The 26870-nt window shown below is 37.7% G+C and overlaps 1 protein-coding gene across 1 annotated transcript in view; it reads left to right on the top strand.

Annotated features, from left to right (window-relative positions):
* Positions 1-157: 157 nt before the first annotated feature.
* Htr3b (5-hydroxytryptamine receptor 3B) overlaps positions 158-26870 on the top strand; it is a 33039-nt gene continuing 6326 nt past the window's right edge. Inside the window, exons 1-6 of the mRNA XM_076843760.2 lie at positions 158-203; positions 4625-4785; positions 20772-20816; positions 21128-21237; positions 21868-22037; positions 22527-22684. Of these exons, the coding sequence (XP_076699875.2) occupies positions 164-203; positions 4625-4785; positions 20772-20816; positions 21128-21237; positions 21868-22037; positions 22527-22684 (684 nt within the window). The 5' untranslated portion in view covers positions 158-163. The remainder of the gene's footprint in view (positions 204-4624; positions 4786-20771; positions 20817-21127; positions 21238-21867; positions 22038-22526; positions 22685-26870) is intronic.

Genomic DNA, 26870 nt, shown 5'->3' with positions numbered 1-26870 from the left:
TTCGTCCAATTGAATGTTTATAAAATAGCATCAGGAAGGATAGTACACACTGGCAAACAGAGAAGAACAGAGACCTCTGTCACGAAAAATCGAGGAGTATTTTATCCAGTAGTCAAGTTTCTTTAACCTTTTGGGGATTTGCCCAAGAACATTGGCATGTGTGATGGCTCTTCTGTGGCCCTGCATCCTGGTGGCTGCCACAGGTGAGTCCTATTAATGATTTTACTGGGCACGGAGTATTAATGATTAAAAGTAAAGATAAGGGATACAGTGTGCTGTAAACGTCTTACAATTTTTTGTTTTAATTCATTCACTGTAAAATGTCAGTCCTGTGAAGCTACAGGGAGACCAATGATTTGTTTCTAACTTTGTTCCTACAATCATACACATGTGTATAGTGTCACATGATAGGACTTTTTACACATGGATGAAAGTATGCTCCAAAATGTTATGAGTGTTTGAAAAATCTCTCCTTTTCTAGAAATCAAGCTCTCTGCAGCAATTTATACTGAGTTTGTGGCATTCTTTTTCAGATTCACCTCTATGTATAATAATATATTTTTATTATCCAAAATGTTCTTATGTTCATAATAAGCTTTTAGTTCCACGGATTTGTCATGGCTACAGATGCTTGTGTATCATTTCAGTATTATAGTATGTATGTAAACATCTAGTCTTATAAAATGTACATAGAGATGAGTTTATCTCTAAAGATTGTACTAAAACTTGCAAGTTCTGAGTATACAATTCCTTTGAAAAAGCACTTTACAAACTAATATATCTTTTCTAAATTTCTCAAATTATATTTCCCTGGTGACATTAACTCTACTGTATTGAACTATTTAAGTTATAATACAATAGAGTCTTTGTATATGCACACAAATCCAAGAATTTATGTTTATGCTGGTGTTTCCCAGCATCCCACTTTCTTGAGGGTTTTTCTAGAGCCTGTATCCAAATTTTCAAGTTTTAACACATAACTGAAAGTGAAATGAGTCAATTACAGAGGTGAGTAAGGAATTTGGTAGTCATGCAGCTGGAAATTTAAAAAGAAAGCTGGAAATAATTTTTCTGTTAGATAGAGAAGAAAAATAATCTCTTTTGAAAGTATGAAAAGCCTGGATGTTTAACTTAAAGGATAAAAACATATCTTAATTTAAAAAAATTTACTGGATGCCAAATGGGTTTCTTAGCAAAAATAACTGTCACAATTAAGAAATAAAAATAGAAAATAGAAGAAATTCTTCTTGATACCTATTTCTAATCTATTTCTTTGTTTTTATGCTTAATTTTTGTTCTAAATATAGCAGAAAGGTGTTTTAACAATGTCCCAAAACCAGTGTTTTACCATAAATTACATTGAAGATATTTGTGGTAAAGGGATCTGCATTTGGGCTTTTAACTGTTAATTATCAAGACAGTAAATATCCGAATGCTGACCTGATCACCACTGCCTGGCTGCTCTCTGCATGTTGAGGGTGTGAAGGGTAGGAGGAGGACTGGATGGGGAGAGGGATTTAGCTCCAACTTCCCTACTCACTCACCATGTAATCTGGGCAAATCTCTTACACATTTTTCCAACTTCCCTACTCACTCACCATATAATCTGGGCAAATCTCTTACACATTCTGTTTCCATGATTAACTTTAATTTTGGATATTCATGAAGATAAATAAGATGTGAAATTATAAAGTGCAAAACAATTATAAGATATTATTTACCTGAAAATACTACGCAGAAAATAATACTGACTGTATACTGTCATGCTGAAAGAATTTGGGCTTTGGATCCAGACCAGCTGTGTTTAAATTCCAGCCCCCTTGTTTGTGAGCTATCTGACCTTGGACAGTACCAACCTCAAGCCTGTAGTCTCTCACTTAGAGTAATTGTGCACTCCTACAGACTGTGGAATTCTTAGGTCAAGATTATTGGGGATGTTAAATGAGAACATTCATGAGATTTAGCCTATTGCCTGGCATACAGTAAGTATTCAGTTAGTACTTGGAAGATGCTGGAACCATACACCTGAAACTCTTATTTCCTTGTAAACTTTCAGTTGTGTATATTACTCTCAGTATTCTTTATTTATTTATTTATTTATTTTATTGGTTGTTCAAAACATTACAAAGCTCTTGACATATCATATTTCATACATTAGATTCAAGTGGGTTATGAACTCCCATTTTTACCCCAAATACAGATTTCAGAATCACATCGGTTACACATCCACAATTTTACATAATGCCCTATTAGTAACTGTTGTATTCTGCTACCTTTCCTATCCTCTACTATCCCCCCTCCCCTCCCCTCCCATCTTCTCTCTCTACCCCATCTACTGTAATTCATTTCTCTCCTTGTTTATTTTTCCATACTCTCAGTATTCTAAAGAATATACTAAGTCAAGAATAGCTCTTTCCCTTAAAGTATCCCAGACATTTTAACATGAGTGTATGCGAGGGAGTAACTCATTAAAACAAACAAACAAAAAGGAATAATTCTATTGTATTCTTATCTTCTTTTTAAATCTCTTACTACAAGTGCTTCACAGCTCAATCCCCAACACATTCTACTTTCTTGAAATCATACAAGTGAAATATTTGAAGTGATTATTAGCATTCAGTGTTAGCGAGGAATCTTTCCTGGGTCTGTTGATAGCTTCCATCAGTGTCTGTTGAAACATCACTGAACTGTGAGTCATTTAGTGCTTGTGTGAATGTCACATTAGCTTTCAAGGGGCATCATTTACTGTTAATTAATGGTCACTTAAATCCTTAATCTTTCTCCTGTAATTGATCTTTCTCCTCAGGCACATTTGCATTCATAGTAGAAATGTAATTTATTATTTCTTCCCATCTTAAACAAAGAACTCTTTCCCTTTTGGTTTACTTCAGCACACTTCCATGCTTATTATTTTTCTCATTTCATTACTTGTTTCTCTTTTGTTCTGAGTCCTAGCTTCCAGAACTTTCTCTTTTTACCCAAAGATTTTGACACATTTTTGAAAATATGTTTATCCACAGGGGACCCATGGATTGTTTCCTAGAAAAGACAGCAGAAGGAAATTTTGAGTCTTTATGAGCAGAGAGTAGAGGGAACCCATACACATTCATTTCTCAGAATTATGTTTTAACTCTGTTTCTGATAGTTTTCTGTATTGAATCATGAACATTTCAGCATTTCCCCAACTGAGACTTGAATTGGGAGCTTCCAAGCGAGGTAAAAATGAAGCTGCCCAAAGCAAAGTTTGTAGGAAGAGCATCGGGCCAGCTTTGCTTTATGTTCCTGACTTCCCTCCCCTGGGGTATGCCACTGAGAAATGTTCTCAGGTAGAGAGATTCACAGCACATTTTTTGACAATAACCATTCACAAAAACCCTAAAACCGAGGCCTGATGCAAGCCACCCACCTTAGTCCTGCATGCCTCAATGGCTGATGCCATTTTAGGCATCTTCTTGGGTGGATAGTTAAGAAGTTAAAATGCTCATTAGATTCTCAGTTCTGATGGTAATGAAAGTGAATATTCCACTGCCCACAGTGAGTCTGGGATTGCACCTCCAGCATCGTTGTTAGCATTTTGGTCACATTGACACTGATAAATCATAGAAATTGCTGCCTGTGGCGGCAAGTGACACGACATCATTCATAAAGAAATGGGCATAAACAGGATTGTCGCACAGGGAGAAGCGATCTCATTTACAGTTTCCTGCTGGATCCCTTATACTTTCAGCAGCTCATCAAAATAACCATCAAAACCACTGAGAGCCCAGGCAAATTCACACGCAGGACACTGCAGATAGATTTCATCACGCACTGTGTCAGGAGGTGTGCAATTTGCTTCAGTCCAATGACTTAGCGAAGGTTTGAATTCCCTAAGGGCTGGTGAAGCTTGTGAACAAAATATCTTTTTGCAATTCAGAGAGAGCCCTCACAAATTTGTCACTTCCAATTGTTGGTGTTCATTTCTCTTGCTTTCTGTCCCCTGGCCTCTCTTGCCTCACCACCAATCATTGCTCCTCTACAAATCAAGATTCCTGGGCCAGAGGAAATGGTTGTTTCCTGGAACCAGAAAGAATTTTCCCAAAACAAAGATCTCATTTTCTGACAAGTGCATTTTATTTAAAGACAGATAGTGTGAGGAGAAGAGAGTTTTTTTGAGGATAAAAGTATGAATTGAAATCTCACTCATTCCATTATCTAAAAACTCATACAGATTTTTTAGGGCTCAATGGTCTGTCTATTATAAATGGAAAATCATAAGAAAGAAACCAAGGTGTTAGTTAAATTTTGGCTATGTATATAGGTGGGTATCTGCTATGATAGGAGCCAGTGATACAGGAATAAAGAAAGAATTCTGTCTCCAAGATGCATGATTGCCATAAAATGGAATTGTGGGTACATTTTGTATTCTTGGAGATGGGTTCGATTTATTTATCTTTATTCTATTTCTCTATTGGGCACTTAGGCAATCCACTTACTTATTAAATAAGTTTCTGCCAAAGAGCTCACCAGCTAGCTGTGGGCTATTCCACTAATAGCCAAGTTCAGAACAATCTGAAATCTCCTAAAGATGCTTCTTAATTTCATTTTCACAGTGAATGTTGTTTTTTTTTTTTTACCCCCCCAGGAATTCTAGCTATAGATACACCTCATCCCAGGAATTCTACTCTGCATCATCTCACCCAACATCTACTAGAGCAATATCACAAGGAAGTGAGACCTGTTCACAACTGGCATGATGCCACCACCGTCTACCTGGACCTATTTGTCCAAGCTGTATTGGATGTGGTAAGGACCATCTTGCCATTTCTAATTTTTGTTTCCCTCTTGGAAAACTATCTGTGATTTATGCAGGAGCTTAGATGAGGCCCTATTCTTGAGAGTATGACTCAACTGTTTGGGAAATTTGCTAGATTCATATTAGCCGTTAGCATGAGGTAAACTATTTATTTGGTAAATTGTGCTTTCTAGACCTCTATTTAGGCAAATAGGCTAGAAATACAAGTTTCATGGAATTAAAATAGTTTAGGAATTGTGGTCATAGGTCACAGTACAGATTCATTGCTGACACTAAAAATGGTAATAGGTATCTTCCTGCAGTTCACATTTGTACTTTTTTTGGTGGTGTTGGGGATCAAACTCAGGGCCTTGTACATGATAGGCAAACACTCTACCAACTGACCTATATCTCCAACCCTGTGCTCATGTTTGTTAGTGATAATAGTAGATTTAAGAAAAGATCAAAAAAAAAAAAAAAAAGAAAAGAAAAAAGAAAAAGAAAGAAAAGAAAAAGAAAAAGAAAAGATTCACTACTTATTACCTAAAATTTGAAGGTGGGTGGGGGGAATGCCTTGGTATCATGAGTTTATAAGAGGGCTTTATATGTAAAGTGTTTGCTAAGGATGGTAGGGAGGACTTGCTTATTAATGCATTCTTCCTGTTTCTGAGAGATGGGTCATGGGAATGAAATGAGAACATGCATGTAAAGCAGTTAGCAGAGTTCTCAGTGAGAACTGGCCCTGATGATCCTCTCATTTCCTTTGTCTTCCCTAATTAGAAAGTTTTCAATACCAAGAGAGCCCAGGTTTATTCACATTTCTGTATTTTATTTATTTATTTAGGTCCTGGGGATGGAACCTAGGAATGCTCTATCACTCAGCTAAATACCAGTCCTTTTTAGTTTTTATTATGGCAAAGGGTCTCATTAAGTTGCTGAGACTGTCCTTGAACTTTCAATCCTTCTGCTTCAGCCTCCTAAGTGGCTGGGATCACAGGCATGCGCTATTGTACCTGGCTAGATTTTCTCTTAAAAAATAGACTTTACAAGCCCGGTGCCTTGGTGCATGCCTGTAATCCTAGCAGCTCCAGAGGCTGAGGCAGGAGGATTACGAGTTCAAAGCTAGCCTCAGCAAAAGTGAAGTGCTATGCAACTCAGTGAGACTCTTTCTCTAAATAAAAAATACATACATAATGCCTTTGAGTTTCAAACACATTTTTTCATATTTCAGTAGTAGTTTATTGTATAGTTGTGCTATAATTGTTTATATATTTCCCAATTTCTGGACATGTAATTTATTTCCACTTGGGGACAATTAATTAATAATTTTTTAATTTTATAAGAAATTGTCAAACCAGAGATGGTGTTGCATGATGATAATCCTAGTACTCAGGAGGCTGAGGCAGGAGGATGGCAAATTCAAGGCCAGCCTCAGCAACACAGTGAGACTCTATATCAAAACAAAAAGGACTGGGGATGTAGCTCAGTAGTAGAGTACCTCTTGTTCAATGTCTAGTAACTCGCATTCCCCTGAAACCAATGAAAAGAAAAAGAAATTATCAAAATGTTTTCCAAAGTGGCTGTATAATTTGGCCTTTGATTTATATAACATATTAGAGTTCCAGTTTCTCCACATCATCACCAGTGCTTAATATTGTCAATCTTTTTTATTTTAAACCATTCTGGTAGTTTGTAATATCTCAATCTTTTCATTTTTTCTTTCTTTCTTCCTTCCTTCCTTTTTTTTTTCCCTCCTGTTTTAGAGATTGAACCCAGGGCCTTGTGCATGTTCAGCAAGCGCTCTACCACTCAGCTACACTCCCAGACCTTTCTGTTTTTTGAGAGAAGGTCTTGCTGAGTTGCCCAGGATGGCCTCGAACTTGTAATCCTCCTGCCTCAGCTTCCTCAGTGGCTGGGATTATAAGTGGACACCACTGTGCTCAGCTGAAATAGTTTCCTATAAACAGATATAGTTGAGTTTTTTTTCAGTTTTTATTTTGAAATAAATATAAATGTACCAAAAGTTGCAAAGAAATCTATAGGGGGCTGGGGGTATAGCTCAGTTGGTAGAGTACTTGCCTCGAATGCACAAGGCCCTGGGTTCAATCCCCAGCACCACAGAAGAAAAAGAAAGAAAGAATGAAAGAAAGAAATCTACAGGAAGGTCCTATGCACCCTTTACCTAAGCTCTCCCAATGTTAATATCTTCCATAAACATAATACATTGTCAATACTAGAAAATGGACATTGGTACAATTCACAAGGATTGTTCAGATTTCTCCAGTTGATGTATACCTATGTACATTTCTATATTTAGTTCTAGGTACATTTATTACATGAGTATATGTGTTGCACATCTTTTTATTACTATTCACAATACCTGAGATAATTAACTTATAAAGAGAAAAGGTTTATTTTGGCTTACAGGTTTGGAGGTTCCAGACCATGATTATTTGGCCCCATTTCTTTGGACCTGTGGCAAGGCAGCACATCATGCAGGAGTATATAATGGAGCAAAACCACTTGCTTCATTAGTGGGAAGCAGAGACTGAGGAAGGAGCCGGGGCCCCATAATCCCCCTTAAGGGCATGATTCCAGTGACCTAAGGACCTTCTATTAGGCCTCACCTTTTAAAGGTTCCATCATTTCCCAATAGGGCTGCCCTGGGGACTGAGCCTTTAACACATGTATCTGTGGGGGCTCTTCAACCTCCAAAGTACAGCAGTCTAACTTTGTGTAACCACCACCATAAACAAGTTATACTACTCTTTTGTAGCTAGCCTCATCACCTTCTCCCCACTAATCTCTAACCTATAGCAACAATTCATCTCAATCTTCATGCTTTTTCAAGAACGTTGTATAAATAGAAGCATATATTACCTTTGAGATTGACTTCTTTCATTTAACCTAGTTTCTTTAGTTTTTTCATGTTGGTGTGCATAGCAGTAGTTCATTCCCTTTTATTGCTGAGTAGGATTCCTGGTTTTTGCTTCATTTAACTGGTCTGAAAAATCTATGCATTTTAATTGAAGTGTTTAGTCCATTTGCCAACACCATCTTGCTGTTTGTTTTGTAATTGTTCGATGTGTTTTTTGTTCTTCTGCTCCTTATATCCCACCTTATTTTGGGTAGATTTAAAATTATTAACAAATATCGAAAATAACAAAATATTTAAAAAATGTTTTTAACATTTTATTTTAGTTTACCTATTGGCTTTTTAAGCTTTCCTTTTTCATATTATTATTTTTTCCATCTTTGTTGTTTTAAGAGTTTGCCTTTGGGAGTTTCATATTTATCATTATTTTATTCCAGTGTACTTAGATTTAACATTATGATACTTTTCATAAAATATATGAAACTTATAATAATAATCTATCAACCTGTTGCATTAACATTGCTACTTTTATCTTCAATTTTAAATTCACATGCATAATATACCTCACAATATCATGTTAGTATTTTAATGTACTTTGTTAAAATAATTTAATGATTCCTCTTTATTTTAATGGTTTTTTTTGTGTTAATATTTTAGTGCTATATGGTGAGTAATAGCATCTGGATTTTTCAACTGACAATTAGGCATTGCAATTGATGAAAAATAAATTTGAAACAGAGTATAGGGTTTACATTTTCTTTTAACTGATGCAGATTGCTTTAGTATAATTTTCCTCCAGCTTAGATAAATACGTAATCAATTGTTTCTTAGTAAACCGGAATATTTAAGTGAAACACACCAAATTCTTCCTTTTAACAACAAATTGTGTCTTTCTTATTTATATTTTACCACCCTTGCTAGTAAAAGCCAAAAGACCTTAGAAAATATTATTTAACTTAATGCCAGGAAATACCCTCATACTAAAAGACCTAGTCTCACAAATTTTAATAGAAAATTCCTTTATTCTCTTTTTAATTGAATACTGAACTAGAATTTTGGAGATTCAATTTCCTGGGGCTGATTCTTCACCTGGCTAAAAGAGATATTATTCCTTGTCATCTAGTTGCCAGTGGGTTATCATGACTGTCCTGCTCACCAGAGGTTGTCCAGTGCTGAAGACATTTTGAGTAGATACACAATATGAAGTGAGTCATATGAAACCCCAGGGCAGAGGGGCAGTCAGCCTTGAGCTAGTGATGCAGACGACCTATAGGGTTCTCCTTACCCTTCTGCTTTCTGCTTCATGTTGATTAAGATAAAATAGAATTACTTGGAGAGCTTATTTGGAGATAAATATTTTTGGAAAGAAGTAGAGTCTTTATATTAATGTTTTTCCTTGGAAGAAGTGTATCAAATTGAAAAATTTTTATCTCTTTCTTCCTATCTTGATAAAAGAAAGCAAAATCCGATTCTGTATGGTAGGTAAGGAGAACACTATTATTTTTTTCAAGAATGAGATTTTTCTTCCATTATAGAATATGCTTGTTACTATAATATGTTAGATATTATTGTAGTATATTTTTACATATTTCTTCCTTTTTTTTTGTGCAGTGCTGGGGACTGGGGATTGAATTCAGGGTACACACTAGGCAAGTGCTCTACCACTGAGCTACATCCTCAGCCCCTGGAATATTCTTTTTTTTTTTTAACAGAGGGCTTTTTTTTCCCCTTAAATATATATTTTTTTGCCTTTATTTTATTTTATGTGGTGCTGGGGATTGAACCCAGTGCCTCACGCATGCCAGGAAAGCGTACTACCACTTGAGCCACATCCCCAGCACCCCCTGGAATATTCATGTGTCCTATCCCTCTAGTTTTATTCCTTTTTATTGTCTTATCTACATACACTCAATATTACAAGGATCCTGGACCCCTTGTTGTGTCTTGCCTGTATGCTTTCATTCCATTTCCTCCACTGAACATTCTCCTCTTCATTCTTCATCTGTGTAATATCATAGTCCTCCAAATCTCAGCTCCTAAAAGAAATTTCTCCAAGATAGTTGGCTGAAATCTTTTTGTTGTTGTTGTTGGTTTGTTGTACTGGGAATTGAACTCAGGTGTACTGTACCACTGAACTACATCCCCAGCCCTTTTTATTTTTTTGAGACAGAATCTCATTAAGTTCCTGAGGCTGGCCTTGAACTTGCAGATTCAAATTTTTGATCCTCCTGCCTCAGCCTCCTGAGTCACTGGGATTATGTACATGTACTACAGTGCTCAGCTTTTAAAATCTGTTTTTTTCTTTCTTTCTTTTTGATGCTGAGTATTGAATGCACATAGTTATTGTTAAAAATGCCATATTTCCTAATTTATTATAAACTACTTGAAGACTTTTTTTGGGGGAGTACTGGGGTTTGAACCTAGGGGTGCTTAACCACTGAGACACATCTCCAGCCTTTTTTATTTTTTATTTTGAGACAGAGTCTCAGTAAGTTGGTCGAGGATGGCCTCAAACTTGCAATCCTCCTGCCTCACTCTCCTAGATTGCTGGGATTTCAGGCATGTTCCACCATCCTGGCTACTGATATTCATATTTTCCAAAACATGCAGTCCAGTATATTTTACTCCCAAGACACATACTGGTTACATGAACAAATGAATTTAAAAATAAAATATCAATCCCAGTATTATTTTTGTCACAGGCATTGCAGAATTCTCAATTTCATTTAGGTGAGCTAAGCCTAAAGTGAACTCCAGAGGCAGGGACAGTTTTGAAGGACTTGATAAAATCGCTCACAGATTCTGCACAGACAAGGACACTCCCGACGTAAATAGAGAACTTGTTGGATGCATCTGCCAACCGCTGAGCTGCTGGCAACTTGTATTTGGAATGAAGAGCTTCCAGGCCCGCTCTCATCTCTGCACCTCTCTTCCATTATAATCTTTTGCCTCCTGTTTTGTTTATATAAAAGACTACAGTCTAGTCTTAGAATTTCTGGGTATTATGAGTACCTTAGGGAAATCTGATTATAGAGATAATCTACTCAACAGTGAAGAGTTTCAATTTGTTTCTATTGAGTTTTGTCAATTCCGAATCCCAGATACCTTTGTATTCCAGTCCATTGACTAGAGCCTCCCAGCCAGACGTTGAGGCATCTGTTTCTATAGTCTCCGGAACTGGGAGAGATAAATAAGAATGTGGGGGAATTATCTGTATATTTGCTAACCACCAATTTAGATCTAAATAGACTCCCTCTGTTAGGAAGACTAATGAATTCCAATTCTCTGAAATATCCTTTGCTTTTAACAAGCAAGATGGAAGGTATCTAAAGAAAAAGAGAGAGAGAGAGAAATACACAGAGGGAAAAGCTGTGAATAATGCCACCAGAGAACCAATTATGTTCACCAGCTGGCATTGAGAAACTTGTTTCCTTTGACAAAAAAAGATTTTAGTTTTTGCCTCAAACTACTTTTTGACACTGTGTTCTTTAGGGCTGAATGACGAATCCCCTCAGCCGCCCCTATAAGATTTTAGGGGAAAAATTTTTTAATGTTATTGTTATATATGATATGACAAAGAAATGGTGAGCAGAGAAAGGCATCAGTACGGAACCAACTGGATAAAATGGTAAGTGAAAATGAATCATTAAAATCCAGAGACCCTACCCTCTTCCTAACCATCTGACGGAATCAATGAGAGACAGCCACAGCTTGGTATGCCATCTACAATTAGTAGATGTAAAGGTATATTTCTTTCTTTCTTTCTTTTTTTTTTTTTTTTTTTACCTTTTTGGTGCTAGGGATTGAACCCTTTACCACTGAACTAAATCCCCAGCTCTTTTTAAATTTTGAGGCAGGGTCTCACTATATTGCTGAGGCTGGTCTAGAATTTGAGATCCTCCTGTCTCAGCCTCCTGAGTTACTGGGATTACAGGCACATAACCACCATGCCCAGGTTAAAGGTTTAATTCTTAAGCATAGATAACTGCTAGATTTCCAAGTAATGTAAACTGCATTTTGGACCCATTTTTCCCCCCTACTTGCAGGAAATTCTCAAAGATGATAACTAAGCCCAAAATTGAGCCTTTGTGCTTGAGTGACATGATATATTTCATGACCTGTTGGCTAGTAAAATTTGCAAAGAAAATTAGGATGTCCCCTAATCTTAAACTTCCAATTGAGAACTTTTTTTTTTTTTCCACCACCAGAACCCCTGCTGAGCCACTCTTGGCTGGGAGTCTGTTCTGGTCCCCCTCCAAGCTGTTCCTTAGGGAAATACTTGTGAACTCAATCTTTTCACTTTGCATATCACTTTAAAACCTGCCTTTCCCAAGTATCTGCTAAATGTCCATAAAAATCTGTAGAACAAGTTCATTGAAACCTCCTTTTGCTGAGGCGCCAAAGCAGGGTCACTTCATATCTGCTCACCATTTCTTTTTCTTTTTCAAGGAACCTAGAAATGCCATATACAGTAGCGGGCAGCAATTTGCTTCTTTTTTATTTTTATTTTTGTTGTGCTGGGGGTGAAATACTGGATGCTTTCCTGCTGAGATACATCTCCAATCCTTTATATTTTTTTTGTTTTGAGGTAGGTTTCACTAAGTTGCCCAGGCTGGCCTCAATCTTGTGATCCTCCTGCCTCAGCCTCCTGAGTAGCTGGGATTATAGGTGCATGCTACTACACTTGGCTGCAATTTCCTTTCTAGATTGTAAAACAGGGAAATTTTAATCTGAAAAGTTTATGGGTTTTCTTCCAAATGCTGCCACCCTGCGAAGAGACCCTAAACATGTCCATCTAGTCCATGAACTGTACAATTTCAGATACACCATTGTCATGGACTAAAATCTTCTATATCCCATACCCAATCTGAATTCTTCAGAGTGTCAGTCTTGACCCTGTGCACAAAGAATATATATTTTAAATATTGGTGGGGAATTGATAATCAATTAATTTAGTAAACCTAGTTCCAGGAAAGGAAACAAGAGTTGTTATTTACTTTCATATACATAACTCTTCACTTATCATAATGTCTTCAGGCTCATACATGTTTTATCAATATTTCATTACTTTTTCTTATTTGGGGTACAGGCAGTGAGCTACATTCCCAGTCATTTTTATTTTTTATTTTAAGACACAATTTCTCTAAATTGCTGAGGCTGGCCTCAAACTTGTGAACCTCCTGTCTCAGCCTCCCGAGTTATTGGGATTACACGCTCTTGCCACCATTCCCAGCTTGGAATTTTCTTCCTAAGGTTGAATGATATCCCAATTTATGTATATAAATCATGTTTATTTATTCATTCATGGACACACTAGCTTTTTCTGATCCTTGGCTATTGTGATTAATGCTGCAGTGAACAGGAATTGTTGTCAGCCTTTTCGCTGCTGCGACTGAAAGTCCTGACCAGAACAACTGTAGAGGAGAAAAGTTTACTTAAAGGATCACAGTTTTAGAGGTCTCAGTCCATAGGCAACCGGCTCCATTCCTCAGGGCTCCAGGTGAGTGTGGCAGAGGGAAGCTCATGTGATGATCAGGAAGCAGAGAGAGACTTAACTCACCAGGTACAAATATATACCCAAAAGCTGCACTGCCATTACCCCACCTCCTCCAGCCACACCCCACCTGCCTTCAGTTACCACTCAGTCCTGTCAGGTATCACTTCACCAATTGGGTTAAGTCTCTCATAGCCCAATCATTTCTTCTCTGAACCTTCTTGCGTTGTCTCGCACATGAGCTTTTGGGGGACACCACACATCCAAAGTATAACAGGAGTGTACAAACACATTTGTCTGAATTTGCTTTATTTCTTTGGGTATATGCTCAGAAGTGGAATTGCTGGGTCATATAGTAGTTCTATTCTAATTTTTTTTTTAAAGAATATCATACTGTTTTCCACAGCAGATGTACCATGTTATATTTCCACCAGTAATGTACAGGGGTTCAAATTTTTCCACATTCTTGCCAACACTTGTTATTTTATGTCTTTTTAAAATAGTAGTCATCCTGATGATTGTTAGGTGGTATCTCATTGTGGTTTTGACTTGCATTTCCTTACTAGGGGTTGTTTTAGTTGATCCAGGCTTCCATAATAAATGCTACAGGCTGAATAACTTAAACAGCAGAAATTTATTTCTCACAGTTCTGGAGGCTGGAAGTCCAAGATCAGGGTACTGAGGTGAGGGCCCTCTTCCTGGCTTATAGATGACACTTTTTCACTGTATTCTCATATGGCCAAGAGATATCTTTCTCTATTCTTCTTCTTTAAAACACATATTTTTGAGTCAGAGTAATTATATGTATTAATGGGATATAGTGTGATATTTCAATACGTGTATGCCAGGTGTAATGATCAGATCAGGGTAATTGGTATTTCTTTACCTCAGACATTTATTTTGTGTGTGTGTGTGTGTGTGTGTGTGTGTAGAGGGGAATTTTCAGATCCTCTTTGCTAGCTATTTTGAAATATTCAATTAATTGTTGTCAACCATAGTCCTTCTACTATGCTGTAGAACATTAGATGATTCTTCCTATCCAGATGTTCCTCAGTACACACTAACCACCCTCATCACCCTCTAACCATCCTCTCCATCTCTCCCTCTCCCGCACCCTTCCCATTTCTAACCTCTATTTCAATATCAACTTTTTAGCTTCCACATATAAATAAGTGAGAACAAATAGCACTTCTCTTTCTTTTCTCTGGCCGATTTATTTAATTTACCTTAATGTCCTCCAGTCTCACTCGTGTTATAGCAAATGATGACATTTCATTCTTGTTTTAGGTGGACAGCATTCCATTATGGATATGTACCATAATTTCTTTATCCATTGATCTGTCAATAGGGATCTAAGTCCATTCCATATCTTGGCTACTGTTAATAGTGCTACAATAAACATGCGAGTATAGATATCTCTTCAGCTGTACTGATTTCAATAACTTTTGATACATACCCAGTGTGAGATTGCCAGATCATAAAGTAATTATTTTTTGAGACACCTCCATAAGTTTTCCATAATAGCTGTACTAATTTTCATTCCTACCAACAGTATACGAGAGTATCCCTCACCAGCATTTTTTTTTTAATTTCTAGAGGAACAAGCAATTTATTTTTTATTGGTTCTTTTTAGATATACATGACAATAGAATTAATTTTGACATAATTATAAAAGCATGGAATATAATTTGTTCTAATTTAGGTCCCACTACTTCTCCTTCCCCTTCCTTCCTCCTTCCTCCTGTTCTCTTCCCTTTACTCTACTGGTCTTTCTGTTATTTACTTAGAGTTTTTTTTAAAAAAAATTAGTGTCTGATGGATGTACACGATAGTGACATTCATTGTGATATATTCATATATGTACACAGGAAAGTTAGGTTAGAAGTTAGGTCAGATTCATTGCACCATCTTTCCCTATTCCAACCCTCCTCTCTTTCCTTCATTCCCCTTTGTCTACTCCCTTGATCTTTCTTCTATTCTTTTCTTATCCTCCCTCATATATAAATAAATATATATATTTAGTTGTAGGTGGACACAATATCTTTATTTTTTATTTTCATGTGGTGCTGAGGCTTGAACTCAGTGCCTCATGTGGGCTAGGTGAAACTCTACCACTGAGCCACAATGGCAACCCCTCTCTCCTCTTGTTTTTGTTTTTTGGGGTTACTCAGGTTTGAACTCATGGGCACTCAACCACTGAGCCATACCCCCAGCCCTATTTTGTATTTTATTTAGAGACAGGGTCTCACTGAGTTGCTTAGGGCCTTGCTAAATTGCTGAGGCTGACTTTGAGCTCGAGATCCTCCTGCCTCAGCTTCCCTAACTGCTGGGATTACAGGCCTGCACACCACACCCGGCTGCACCCTCTTATTTTGAATTAAGGTCTGCATATCAGAGAAAACATTCTATCTTTGACTATTTGGGGACTGACTTAGATCACTTAGCATGATAGTCTCCAGATCTATCCATTAACTGGAAAATGCCAGAAAATCGTTCTTCTTTATGGCTGAGAAAACTCTATTGTGTATTTATACCACATTTTCTTTTTGTAATTTTTTTAGATGTTGATGGATCTTTATTTTATTCATTTATTTAAATGCAGTGCTAAGAATTGAATCCAGGGCCTCACACATGCTAGGCAAGTGCTCTACCACTGAGCCACAACTTCAGCCCTTATACCATGTTTTCTTTATCCATTCATCTGTTTGGCACCTAGTTTGGCTCCATAGCTTGGCTATTGTGAATTGTGCTGCTCTAAATATTGATGTGGCTGCTGATTGTAAGTTTTCTGGACATATATTGAGAAAGTGGAATAGCTGGGTTAAATGGTGGTTCCATTCCTAGTTTTTTGAGGAATCTTCATACTATTTTCCAGAGTGGTTGCACTAATTTGCAGTCCCACCAGCAATGTATGAATGTACTCCCCCCATATCCTTACCAATATTTATTGTTTCTTGTATTCTTGATAATTGCCATTCTAACTGAAGTGAGATGAAATCTCAGTGTGGTTTTAATTTACATTTCTTTAATTGCTAGAGATGTTGAACATTTTTTCATATATTTGTTCCATTTGTATTTATTCATTTATTTTGGTACCAGGGATTGAACTCAGGGGCACCTGACCACTGAGCCACATCCCCAGCCCTATTTTGTAATTTTTATTTAGAGGCAGCATCTCACTGAGTTGCTTAGTGTCTTGCTGTTGCTGAGGCTGGCTTTGAACTCACAATCCTCCTGTCTCAACTTCCAGAGCTGCTGGGAATACAGGTGTGCAACATTGTGCCTGGCTTATATTTCTTTTCTTTTTTTTTTTTTTAAGTGTTTGTTCAGTTTCTTTGCCCATTTATTAATTGGGTTTTTTTTTTTTGAGTTAAGTTTTTTGAGTTCTTAATGTTCTTAATTAATAACCTGGATATTCATGCCCTATCTGAGGAGCAAGTGGCAAAAATCTTCTCCCATTCTATAGGCTTTCTCTTCCTGCTTCTGATTGTTTCCTTTTCTGTGAAGAAGCTTTTTAGTTTGATGCCAACCCATTTACTGATTTTTAATTTTACTTCTTGCACTTTAGGAGCCTTCTTAAGGAAGTCAGTTCCTGAGCCAATATGTTGGAGTGTTGGGCCTACATTTTCTTCTAGCATATACAGGATTTCTGGTCTAATTCCTAAGTCTTTGATCCACTTTGAGTTGAGTTTTGTGCAGGGTGAAAGATAGGGGTTAAATTTCATTCCACTACATATAGATTTACAGTTTTCCCAGAACCATTTATTAAAAGGTCTGTCTTTTTTCCAATGTAGTTTTTGGCATCTTAATCTAGTATACCAGGTAACTGTATTTATGTGGTTTTGTCTCTGTCTTCTATTCATGCCTGTTTTGGTGCCAGTACTATGCTGTTTTTGTTACTAAAGATCTGTAGTATAATTTGAGGTCTAGTATTATGATACTTCCTGCTTTGCTCTTTTTTGCTAAGGATTGCTTTGGCTATTCTGGGTCTCTTATTTTTCCAAATAAGTTTCATAACTGCTTTTTCCTAATTCTGTGAAGAATGTTATTGGAATTTTGATGGGAATATTGTATTGAATCTGTATAGTGCTTTTTGTAATATGGCTATTTTGACAATTAAATCTTCCTATCTAAGAACATGGGAGGTCTTTCTTTTTGCTTGTTTGCTGTTTTGTTTTGTACCAGGAGTGCTTAACCACTGAGCCACATCCCTAGCCCTTTTTATTTTTAAAAAATTTTAGACAAGGTCTCACAGAGTTGCTTGGGGCCTCCATAAGTTTGCTGAAAAATAAACCCCACACCTGTAAGTTAAACAGTATAGTCTCTATTATCCTAAAAAATTTGATCAACATAAAACATTCAAGGAACAGATTTTCAGTCACTAACTACAGAATGGAGAACATATTCAACTCATTTTAGGAAGTTAGAATAGCAGTACATAACAGTACACATAAAAATCTGTCAATGACAGTAAGAAAAAAAATATTACAAACTCAAACATGATCACAGATACAAAAAAACAAGACAAAATATTAGGAACAACTTAATAATTCTATTATTATTATTATTATTATTATTATTATTATTACTTTTACCCTCTTGGTATCAGGAATTGAATTCAGGGATGCTTTACCCCTGAGTCACATCCCCAGCCCTTTTAAAAAAAATTTTTGTTTTAATTAGTTATACATGATAGTAGAATGCACTTATATACTTTGATATATCATCCATAGATGGGATATAATTTCTCATTTTTCTGATTATACATATTGTAGAATCACATTGGTCATACAGTCACATACATGTATACAGTAATAATGTCTGTTTTATTCTACTATCTTTCTTATTCCTACAGCCCCTGCCTTCCCATCCTTTCACTTCCCTTTACCCAATCTAAGGTAACTATCCCCATCCCTTTTTTTATTTTGAGTCAGTTCTCACTAAATTGCTGAGGATCTCACTAAGTTGCTGAGGCTGGCCATGAACTTGCAAACCTCCTGTCTCAGCCTTCTGAGTTACTGAGATTATAGGCATGCATCACCACCCCAGCTTGTTTCAAGATATTTTTCAATTTCTCTTTTGATTTCTTTATTGACACATTGGTCATTCAAGAGAATGTTGTTTAATTTCCATGTATTTGTACCAAATTAAAAAAATATTTTTAGTTGTAGATGAACACAATACCTTTATTTTATTTATTTTTATGTGGTGCTGAGGATTGATTCCAGTTCATCCCATTTGCTAGGCAAGCACTCTACCACCAAGCCACAACCCCAGCACCATATTTGTACCATTTTTCTAGTTTCTCTTGAAGTTGATTTCTAATTTTATTCCACTGTGGTCAGATAAGATACATGCTATTAATTAATTTCATTAATTTTTTGAAACTTGTCTTATAGCTAAATATATATATGTCCCAGAACACATTCCATGTGCTCTTTAGAAGCATATGAATAGTGCCGCTATTGGATGAAATAGCTTTTTTTTGTTCTAATTAGTTACACATGACAATAGAATGCATTTTGACACATCATACATAAATGGACTAAACTTCTCATTCATCTGGTTATAATGATGTAGAGTTACACAGGTCATGTAATCATATATGTATGTATGAAATGTCTTATAAGTTTCGTTAGGTCCATTTGATTTATAGAATAATTTAATTCTGATATTTCTGTGTTGATATTTTTGTATTGATGATCTGTCCATTAATAAAGATAGGGTGTTGAAGTCCCCAGCTATTACTGGATTTGTCTATCTCTACTTTTAGGTCTAATAGTATTTGCTTTATATAATTGGATGCTCTAGTACTGGATGTATGTATATCATATATATGTGGTCTTTATTTTCCTTTTGTTGAATTGATCCTTCTATAATTTTATAATGGCCTTCTTTATCTCTTTTTATAGATTTTGACTTCAACATCTATTTTATCCTATATAACTACTCCTGCTCACCTGCTCACTTTTGGTTTCCATCTGCATGGTATAGCTTTTTCCTTCTCTTCACTTTTAGTCCATGGGTGTCTTCACTGGTAAAGTGAGTTTCTTGTAGGCAGCATGATGTTGGGTGCAGTTTTTAAAAACTTTTTCCTTAATCTATTTAGTTGATCTAGATATTTTAACCTGGAATCTAATCCATTTACATTCAAGGTTGGGTTTACTGATAAGCAAAGACATAATCCTGTCATTCTTTTGATTTTCTCATGGTTGTTTTATATATTCTTTATTGTTAGTCAGCTATCCATTGCAGTGACAAATATCTGAGAAAAACAACTTTTTTTTGGTACCAGGGATTGAACTCAGGGGCACTCAAAACCACTGAGCCATATCCCCAACCCTATTTTGTATTTTATTTAGAGACAGGGTCACTCTGAGTTGTTAGTGCCTCACTTTTGCCGAGGCTGGCTTTGAACTTGAAATCCTCCTGTCTCAGCCTTTCAAGCTGCTGGAGTAAAAGTGTTTTTTAAATGGGGCTGGGGGCACACAATTTGGCTGATAGCAGTGATTTTAGGCATCTATTAATGTGTTTATTGGCAACCCACGTATCCACTTTGGAAATATTTCTATTTAAGTCCCTTGCCAATTGTTAAATAGGGTTCTTCATTTTTTGTTGTTGAGTTGTAGAAATTCTTTATATAATCTGTTTACAAGCCCATTACAGATATATGACTTGTAAATATTTTCTCCCATTCTGTGGGTTAGCATTTCCTGATGGTGTCCTTCAAAGCACAAAAGTTTTTAATTTTGATGAAACCCCATTTGTTTTTTTTCTTTTATTTCTGTGCTTTGGTTGTTATATCTAAGAAAACATTGCCCACTTCAAACTCATTAAGATTCAACTCTGGTTTCACGTTAGAGTTGCATTGTCTTACCTCTTAATAGGCAGGCACGATCCCTTTTGAGCTAATATTTGTATATGATGTGAGATATTTCTTTTCTTTTAATCCCCAGGAACATCCTAGTTTTGGAATGTTCTTTACTAGATTAACTACAAAACAAATTGGTAAGGGAGTTGTTGCTGTTGTTGTTTTGTTTTGTTGTTTGCTGTTTTAGGAGATCTTTAACAAAAATCACCAAATCACACAGCAGATATAGGAAATCACACCTATTATATATCATGTAAAACATACCTCACTTATATTAAGCCCATTCAGTTTTTTTTATAAGCAGAGAAATTTAAACACAAGGTAAGTTAACAGAAATGGTTTCCAGCATCAGTTGAGATAATACTCACTGAAAGATTATGAATAATATCTTGATTACAAATAAAAGCTTGGTCTCATCTTTTTAGCTAGGAATTGACTTAGACTTTATATCATTTTTTAGTTTGATTAATGAGAGAGTAACTAATTAGAGTGGAAAAGAGATTAGCAAATCATTCAAGATGTCAAGTACAGTCAAAGTGTAATTTTGTCATCGATAATTTAGTAAGCTCAAAGCGACAGGTGTACATAATAAATAGGAACAGAGACTACCAAGTATTGAAGACTCTAGGTAATGTTCTTAAAATCAGCATTACTTGGTTAGATTGGATTTTATTTACCTGAATTGTCATGTTGTTGAATGTGCCTTTGGCTTATTGATATCCTAAGGTTTGGTGTGCATTTCTTTTTTGCTTTGCAGGATATACAGAATCAAAAATTAAAGACAAGTGTATGGTACCGTGAGGTAAATGATTGTTTCCTTCTATGCATGCTGGATTCCTGATCTGCATCTGCTTCAAAATGTAATTATTCTAAGGAATAGATATTATCTTTGCATTTATACTTCCTTAGATCTGCAGCAGACATAAATTATTAGAGTCCCTGCAAGATGAATGGCCATGGTTTCTTGAATGGCCATGATTTCTTAAGTCCTTTTCCCTAACAGAGTACCAAGGGGCTGATAAACTGGATCATTAATTCAAATTTCTCAGATTTCTTTAGTGGGGTGGATTTTGTCCCACTTTGATAAGTTCCCTTTTTGACTACTCCTAACAGGTTTGGGATGATGAGTTTTTATCCTGGAACTCCAGCATGTTTGATGAGATTAGAGAGATCTCTCTACCTCTCAGTGCCATCTGGGCCCCTGATATCATCATTAATGAGTTGTAAGTGTGGGGGGTTATACTTATGTGGGGTTTTAGACTGCTGACACTATTCATGCCAGTGGCTGTTTACTTTCAGTCGTTGTTGCTATTTTTTATTTTTTAAGTGGAAGGGAGGCATATTGTTGGGAATTTGAAATGCCATGATTTGACATTTAAGATAATATTTGATTGCCGGTACTTCAGGTTACTTTTTGTTATTGTTGTTTTGGGAACCAGGGGTTGAACCCAGGGGTGATTTGCCACAGTCCCAGCCCCTTTTATATTTTATATAGAGACAGGGTCTCATTGAGTTGCTTAGGGCCTCACTAAGGTGCCAAGGCTTCTTTGAACTCGCAGTCCTCCTGTCTCAGCCTCCTGAGCCAGGATTATAGGCATGCGCCACTATACCTGGCTTTCAGATTACTTTTCATGTCCAGGTCCATGACACTAGGAAATGAGTTAACTTATGAGACTACAACTGCTAGGCCCATTTTTGCCTCAGTAAATCATCTCATAGGAAATGGGATTCTGTCTCTGCAGTGCTAGGCTAGTCCTATGTCTAATGGTCATTACCATCCTTTAGTCAGTTCTGTGTATGTTTTGAAATGACTAATGCCCTCTCTGTAACAAGTTTTCTTGTGTTTTCTATAGTGTGGACATTGAAAGATCCCCTGACATTCCCTACGTTTACGTGACCTCATCTGGTAGCATTAAGAACTTTAAGCCAATCCAGGTGGTCTCTGCTTGCAGTTTACAGACATATGCTTTTCCTTTTGACATCCAGAATTGCAGCTTAACCTTCAATAGCATTCTGCACACAGGTAAACCATGAGAGAAATAGTCCATTAGTTGGAAAATCCAACTATGCTGGGTTGGAATACATAGGTGAAACTATAATCTCATGTCTTATGTCATTCTTGCATATAATATAATTGTCTATTTAAAAATCTAAATCTCTTCCTATAGTTATGTGGCTCCTGCTATACTTCAGATCAGGTACAATGTTAGAGTCCACTGCTGCTGTTAAATTGTGATTACATTAGGACTCTACCACCACTGAGAATGTTATAGAAATTGCAGGACAAGCTCCACCATTTTGTAGAGAGTTGACTCCAAACCCCAAATTCATAGTTTTTTTAATGACTAGAAAGATTTTATTCCCCACTTCTACCTCCTAATTCAAATAAGACCAATTAGACTTTGCATGTTGCGGCAGGAGAAAAGAAAAGATTTGAATTGGGAGTGGAAAAGTGGGTTGACGTTGGCACCTCTTTCTCTCCTGGGAAGTTAATTGTTTCTGTTCTTTTCAGTGGAAGATGTAGACCTGGGCTTCCTGAGGAACAGAGAAGACATTAAGCATGACAAAAAACCATTTTTGAATGACAGCGAGTGGGAACTTCTTTCTGTGTCCTCAACATACAGCATCCGGCAGAGCAATACTGGAGATTTTGCACAGATTCAATTTAACGTAGGTTCTTCTCCTTCCTGCCCCTGTTGCCCACTTCTCTGCAGTCCTTGGCCTTTTCTACTGGGCTGAGGAATCTTTACTCCCACTGCACATTCTCATTCATTATCACCCAGGAGCAGTTGGTTCAGATGGCTCCAAACATCTACCTGCATTTTGCTATGACAGGGGGCAGAGGTTCAGGGAGAGATCCTGGGCTCCTGCTGTAGAGATTCCATAAGGGAATATAGAAAGAATGATATTCAGGCATCAGAGGCCTGAATCAACAACTACAGCAGGAGTCCTCAAACCTTTCAGCACATACTAACATTATCACTTCTAATTGCTACTGAAAACAACAACAAAACCCCCTACCCTGTCACTACAACAAATTGGGAAGACTGTCTCATCAATCTTATTGTCCTGTTTTTAACTGAGTAAATTATTCATTAATTCCAGATGCAGATGCATAAATGATCATATTATTAACTTGAATATCTGAAGGAATTATCCAGTGGTCACCTGCAGGACCCACAGAAGCCACTGGTGGCTTCTGGATCAGAGGGAACAACTGCCCCAAGGACCCACATTCCTCTGATGTATCCCTGAGACTGCTCTTGGCTCCTTTATTCTGTCTGTGGGGGATTAGGGAGCGATGGGTACAAGACAATGAAACCTACTGCTTTGTGCCCCAGAGGTAGCCCTTCTCTCTTCTCTGGTTTTCCTGGCAAACCATCCTGACATATGGTCAGCAGCCGGTTCACATAACCAGCAGACTCAGTGTTAATATGCTACAGTGTGCTCTGTTTTTCTGCACAAAGTTGGTTAGTAGGAGTGGTTTGGGGCCAGGGGCCTTCATGCCAAGAAATGGATCCAATAGAAAAATAGAGACTAACTGGCAAGTCAGGACTGCCACGAGATGAATTCTCCTAGAAATGCAGCTTTGGAATAGAAAGGTACATTTAGACTACACTAGGAACTATAGTTATGATGGATATGCTAAGGGTGGTGGTGGTAAGATAGGCTATAATTGAGGGCACAGGTATTCCTTGTTTGGTTAAAAGGCGTTTCCTGCAGCTTTCTGGCAAAACTAGTTAAACCAGGGCCTCTAAGATACCATTGGAGTTTGAACCTAACTAATGTATAACACTGGCTAGCCCCTGATTGCAATCATGCCTTCCTATACTTCTTAGCAGTGGGTGGGGTTTGGGTTCTTGCCTAGAATTTTGCTTGTTTTTTAGCAAAGCTTGTGCTGTGGTCTGCTTGTCCACTTTGTGTGTGTGTGTGTGTGTGAGTGTGAAAGAGAGAGAGAGGGAGGGGAAAAAAGAAGCCTTCTTCTTCTTCTTCTTTTTTTTTAATTTCAATGAGCTTCTTGGCTAAGAGTAAACACCTCATTAATTTTAAAGATATCAGCCTGCAAACATTATTAATGCAGCCCAAATAATGGAGAACATTAAAGGAAATGTGAGGGAGTAGCACGTACAAGGTGGAACATAGTCACCTACCAAGTGCTCCGGAGAAAGCTGCACACACCATTACCTACGCTGCACGGAGGAGACAAACAGGCAAGAGATGGGGCAGGTAACCCGAGCACGAGCACACATGTGCACATGCGCAGGCGTTCTCCCCCTCCTTCTCTTCACAAAGTGACTGCTTATACTTACATGTCACCCTTCACCTTAAATATTAATTTGTTTTCTCAGCAGCAGCCCAAGTTTTCCTACAAACTACCACCATTTCGAATGTGCTGAACAGAGATGGTAAAAGTTTGCTTCACCGTGTGTGGCTGGGGTCTTCTCTGGATCTCGAAACTGTGGTTCGGTTCCTTGGCTCCGTTCACGGCCACAGAGGCAGGCTGGAGGCAGGCAGGCATTTGATTTCCTGCCCTTGAGCCTTTTCCCTTGTTCTTTGCCATGGGGGCTAAGGTGGGTATATAGCAGAACTGGCTTCCACCTGCTCCTCAGAAACAGGGTGGGGAAAGAATCCTGAGTAGTCACAGATCTTATTAGCCAGACTCAGGAGTGATTCTGCAGCTCTGGTTACGACTCAGGCTTCACATCTATCAGTTTTCTGTCTCTCTCAACCTCCCTTGCCTCCATGCCTTCCATTCTTGCCATGTGTACCATGCCTGGATTCATAGTTATCTTTCTCTGTACCATGTACCCCATTATGAATCCAGCATCCAAGGCATCTGGATGTCCTTCAGCAACCATTGGCCAGTAGTTCCATGCCAATGTTAGGCCTGCCAAGGCCCTGACACAAAGGGCCGTCTCTCTCTTAATCTAATCACCTGGTATCTCAGCCCAGGCTGCTCAGCAGGAGGTCAGGGACAGGTGGGGTGGGCAGAAAAAACAATGATCTATTCTAAATACATTATCATCCTAGGCTGATGTACACTGCTGCCATTTATACTAAATCACATTCTCCAGATGCCCCTTTAGTTCCAACTAATGTACAATCATAGCTGCTGGCTCTGGGACACGTACTGTTTATCAGAGGGCACTGCTGATATTTTGGAGTCGGGCTTCATTCCACAGGGGGCCCGGAGCAAGGCACTTCTCCCTACAAGGAATCTGTGTGCAGCCTGGGACCTGATCCAGCAGCCTTGGGAGGGGAGATTTCTTCCAATATATGAACGGAGGGGCTGGTTCCCAGAAACAGCAGGGTAAGCATTTGATTTCTGTAAGGTAGCGATTTTTTTTTTTTTTTTTTTTAAAGAAATGAGAGTAGAAGTGGGAATAGGTAGGGATAAAATTTAGAAATTCATGTTGGATGGAAAAGGTGGACAGCTGTGGGAACTAAACCAGCCCAACCACAGATATTCTCACACTGAGCAAAGTGTTCATTCAGGCAGGAATTGGGGTGCCCTTAGAGCAGTCCTACAAAAATGAACTAGGGGTATTCAAGAAAAAAGTTAAAAAAAATTTTTTTTTAGTTGTAGATGAACACAATGCCTTTATTTTATTTATTAGTTTTATATGGTGTTGAGGATTGAACTCAGTGCCTCTCATGTACTAGGCAAGTGCTTTACAGCTGAGCCACAACCCTAGCACCCCCTAACCTCTTTTTCCATCATAATTTTCCTTTCTAGATTAGGGTAATTTTGTTGAGATGTCCATTGAATTCATACTGTAAACTTGATAGAAGATTCTTCTCAGCACCGTGCGCATGAGAGAGAGAGAGAGAGAGAGAGAGAGAGAGAGAAAGGGAGAGAGAGAGAGAGAGAGAGAGAGAGAGAATTTAAAATCCTAGAAATTCTCAAGTAATGTGAGAATCATAGACTTCCTATTAATATAGCCCAATCCACAGTCCAGATACAAGAAGCTCTCAGTCTGGCACGAGGAACTTGCTTAAATGGCAGCAACTTTCCCATTTTTTTCTGAACTGGGAATGTTGGGAGGGGCCTCAGAAAGGAGGAAAATGGGCTTCTGTATGAAGCGTGAGTCTGGGCGTCAAAATTCCAACTATGTCATAAAGACGGTCATGCAAAATTGAGTACTGGTGGGGTCTACCATCAAGGAGGCAATTAGAGGCTAACCTTGGGGCCTATTCCATCTCCAAGGAGCTCTCCACACACACATTCTGAATTAGATTGATCTCTTTCATTAACATCAATAGGCTCCAAATACCTTTGTGTACTTATTATTACCTGGCTTTAATGGATAATGAAATTGTGGCATAATATTGCTAACACCTGAAGGGTGTCTAATGGAGAACACGGACTGAAACTAAAGTGCTTTTTCTTCCCTTTCTGTGGAATTTAAAGGCACCAGCTTCTTTAGTCCATTAGAAATGATTGGGTTTTAGGTAGGGGCAGTTTTGTAGAGAGCCTGGGACACACTGGCAGAGGCAGGGGTTACTATGAAGGTAGCCCTCAGAAAAACTGACCTCAATAGATTGGCCCCCATTTGGGCTAACTTCACACTCCTTTTGTAACTAAATGTAGCATTATTAAAAGACTCTAATACAATTCAACAAACATCTTTTTAGCTGTTAGCATGTGCCAGCCTCAATGGTAAACACTTAAGACACCATGGTAAATAAAAAGGTTCTTTATTTCCATCATAAACCTAAAAATCTGCACAGGAAGACATAAGAATAATCTCAAAATGGAACACTTCATGTCAGGCACCATTTTAAGAGTTGGTGCCAGGCATGGTAGCACACACCTGTAATCCCACTGGCTCAGGAGGCTGAGACAGGAGAGCCT

Source organism: Callospermophilus lateralis, chromosome 2, assembly GCF_048772815.1.
Source record: "Callospermophilus lateralis isolate mCalLat2 chromosome 2, mCalLat2.hap1, whole genome shotgun sequence".
In the NCBI taxonomy this organism is placed as follows: domain Eukaryota; kingdom Metazoa; phylum Chordata; class Mammalia; order Rodentia; family Sciuridae; genus Callospermophilus; species Callospermophilus lateralis.
Note: the sequence above shows the minus strand (reverse complement) of the source record. Positions and strands in the feature narration are given on the sequence as shown.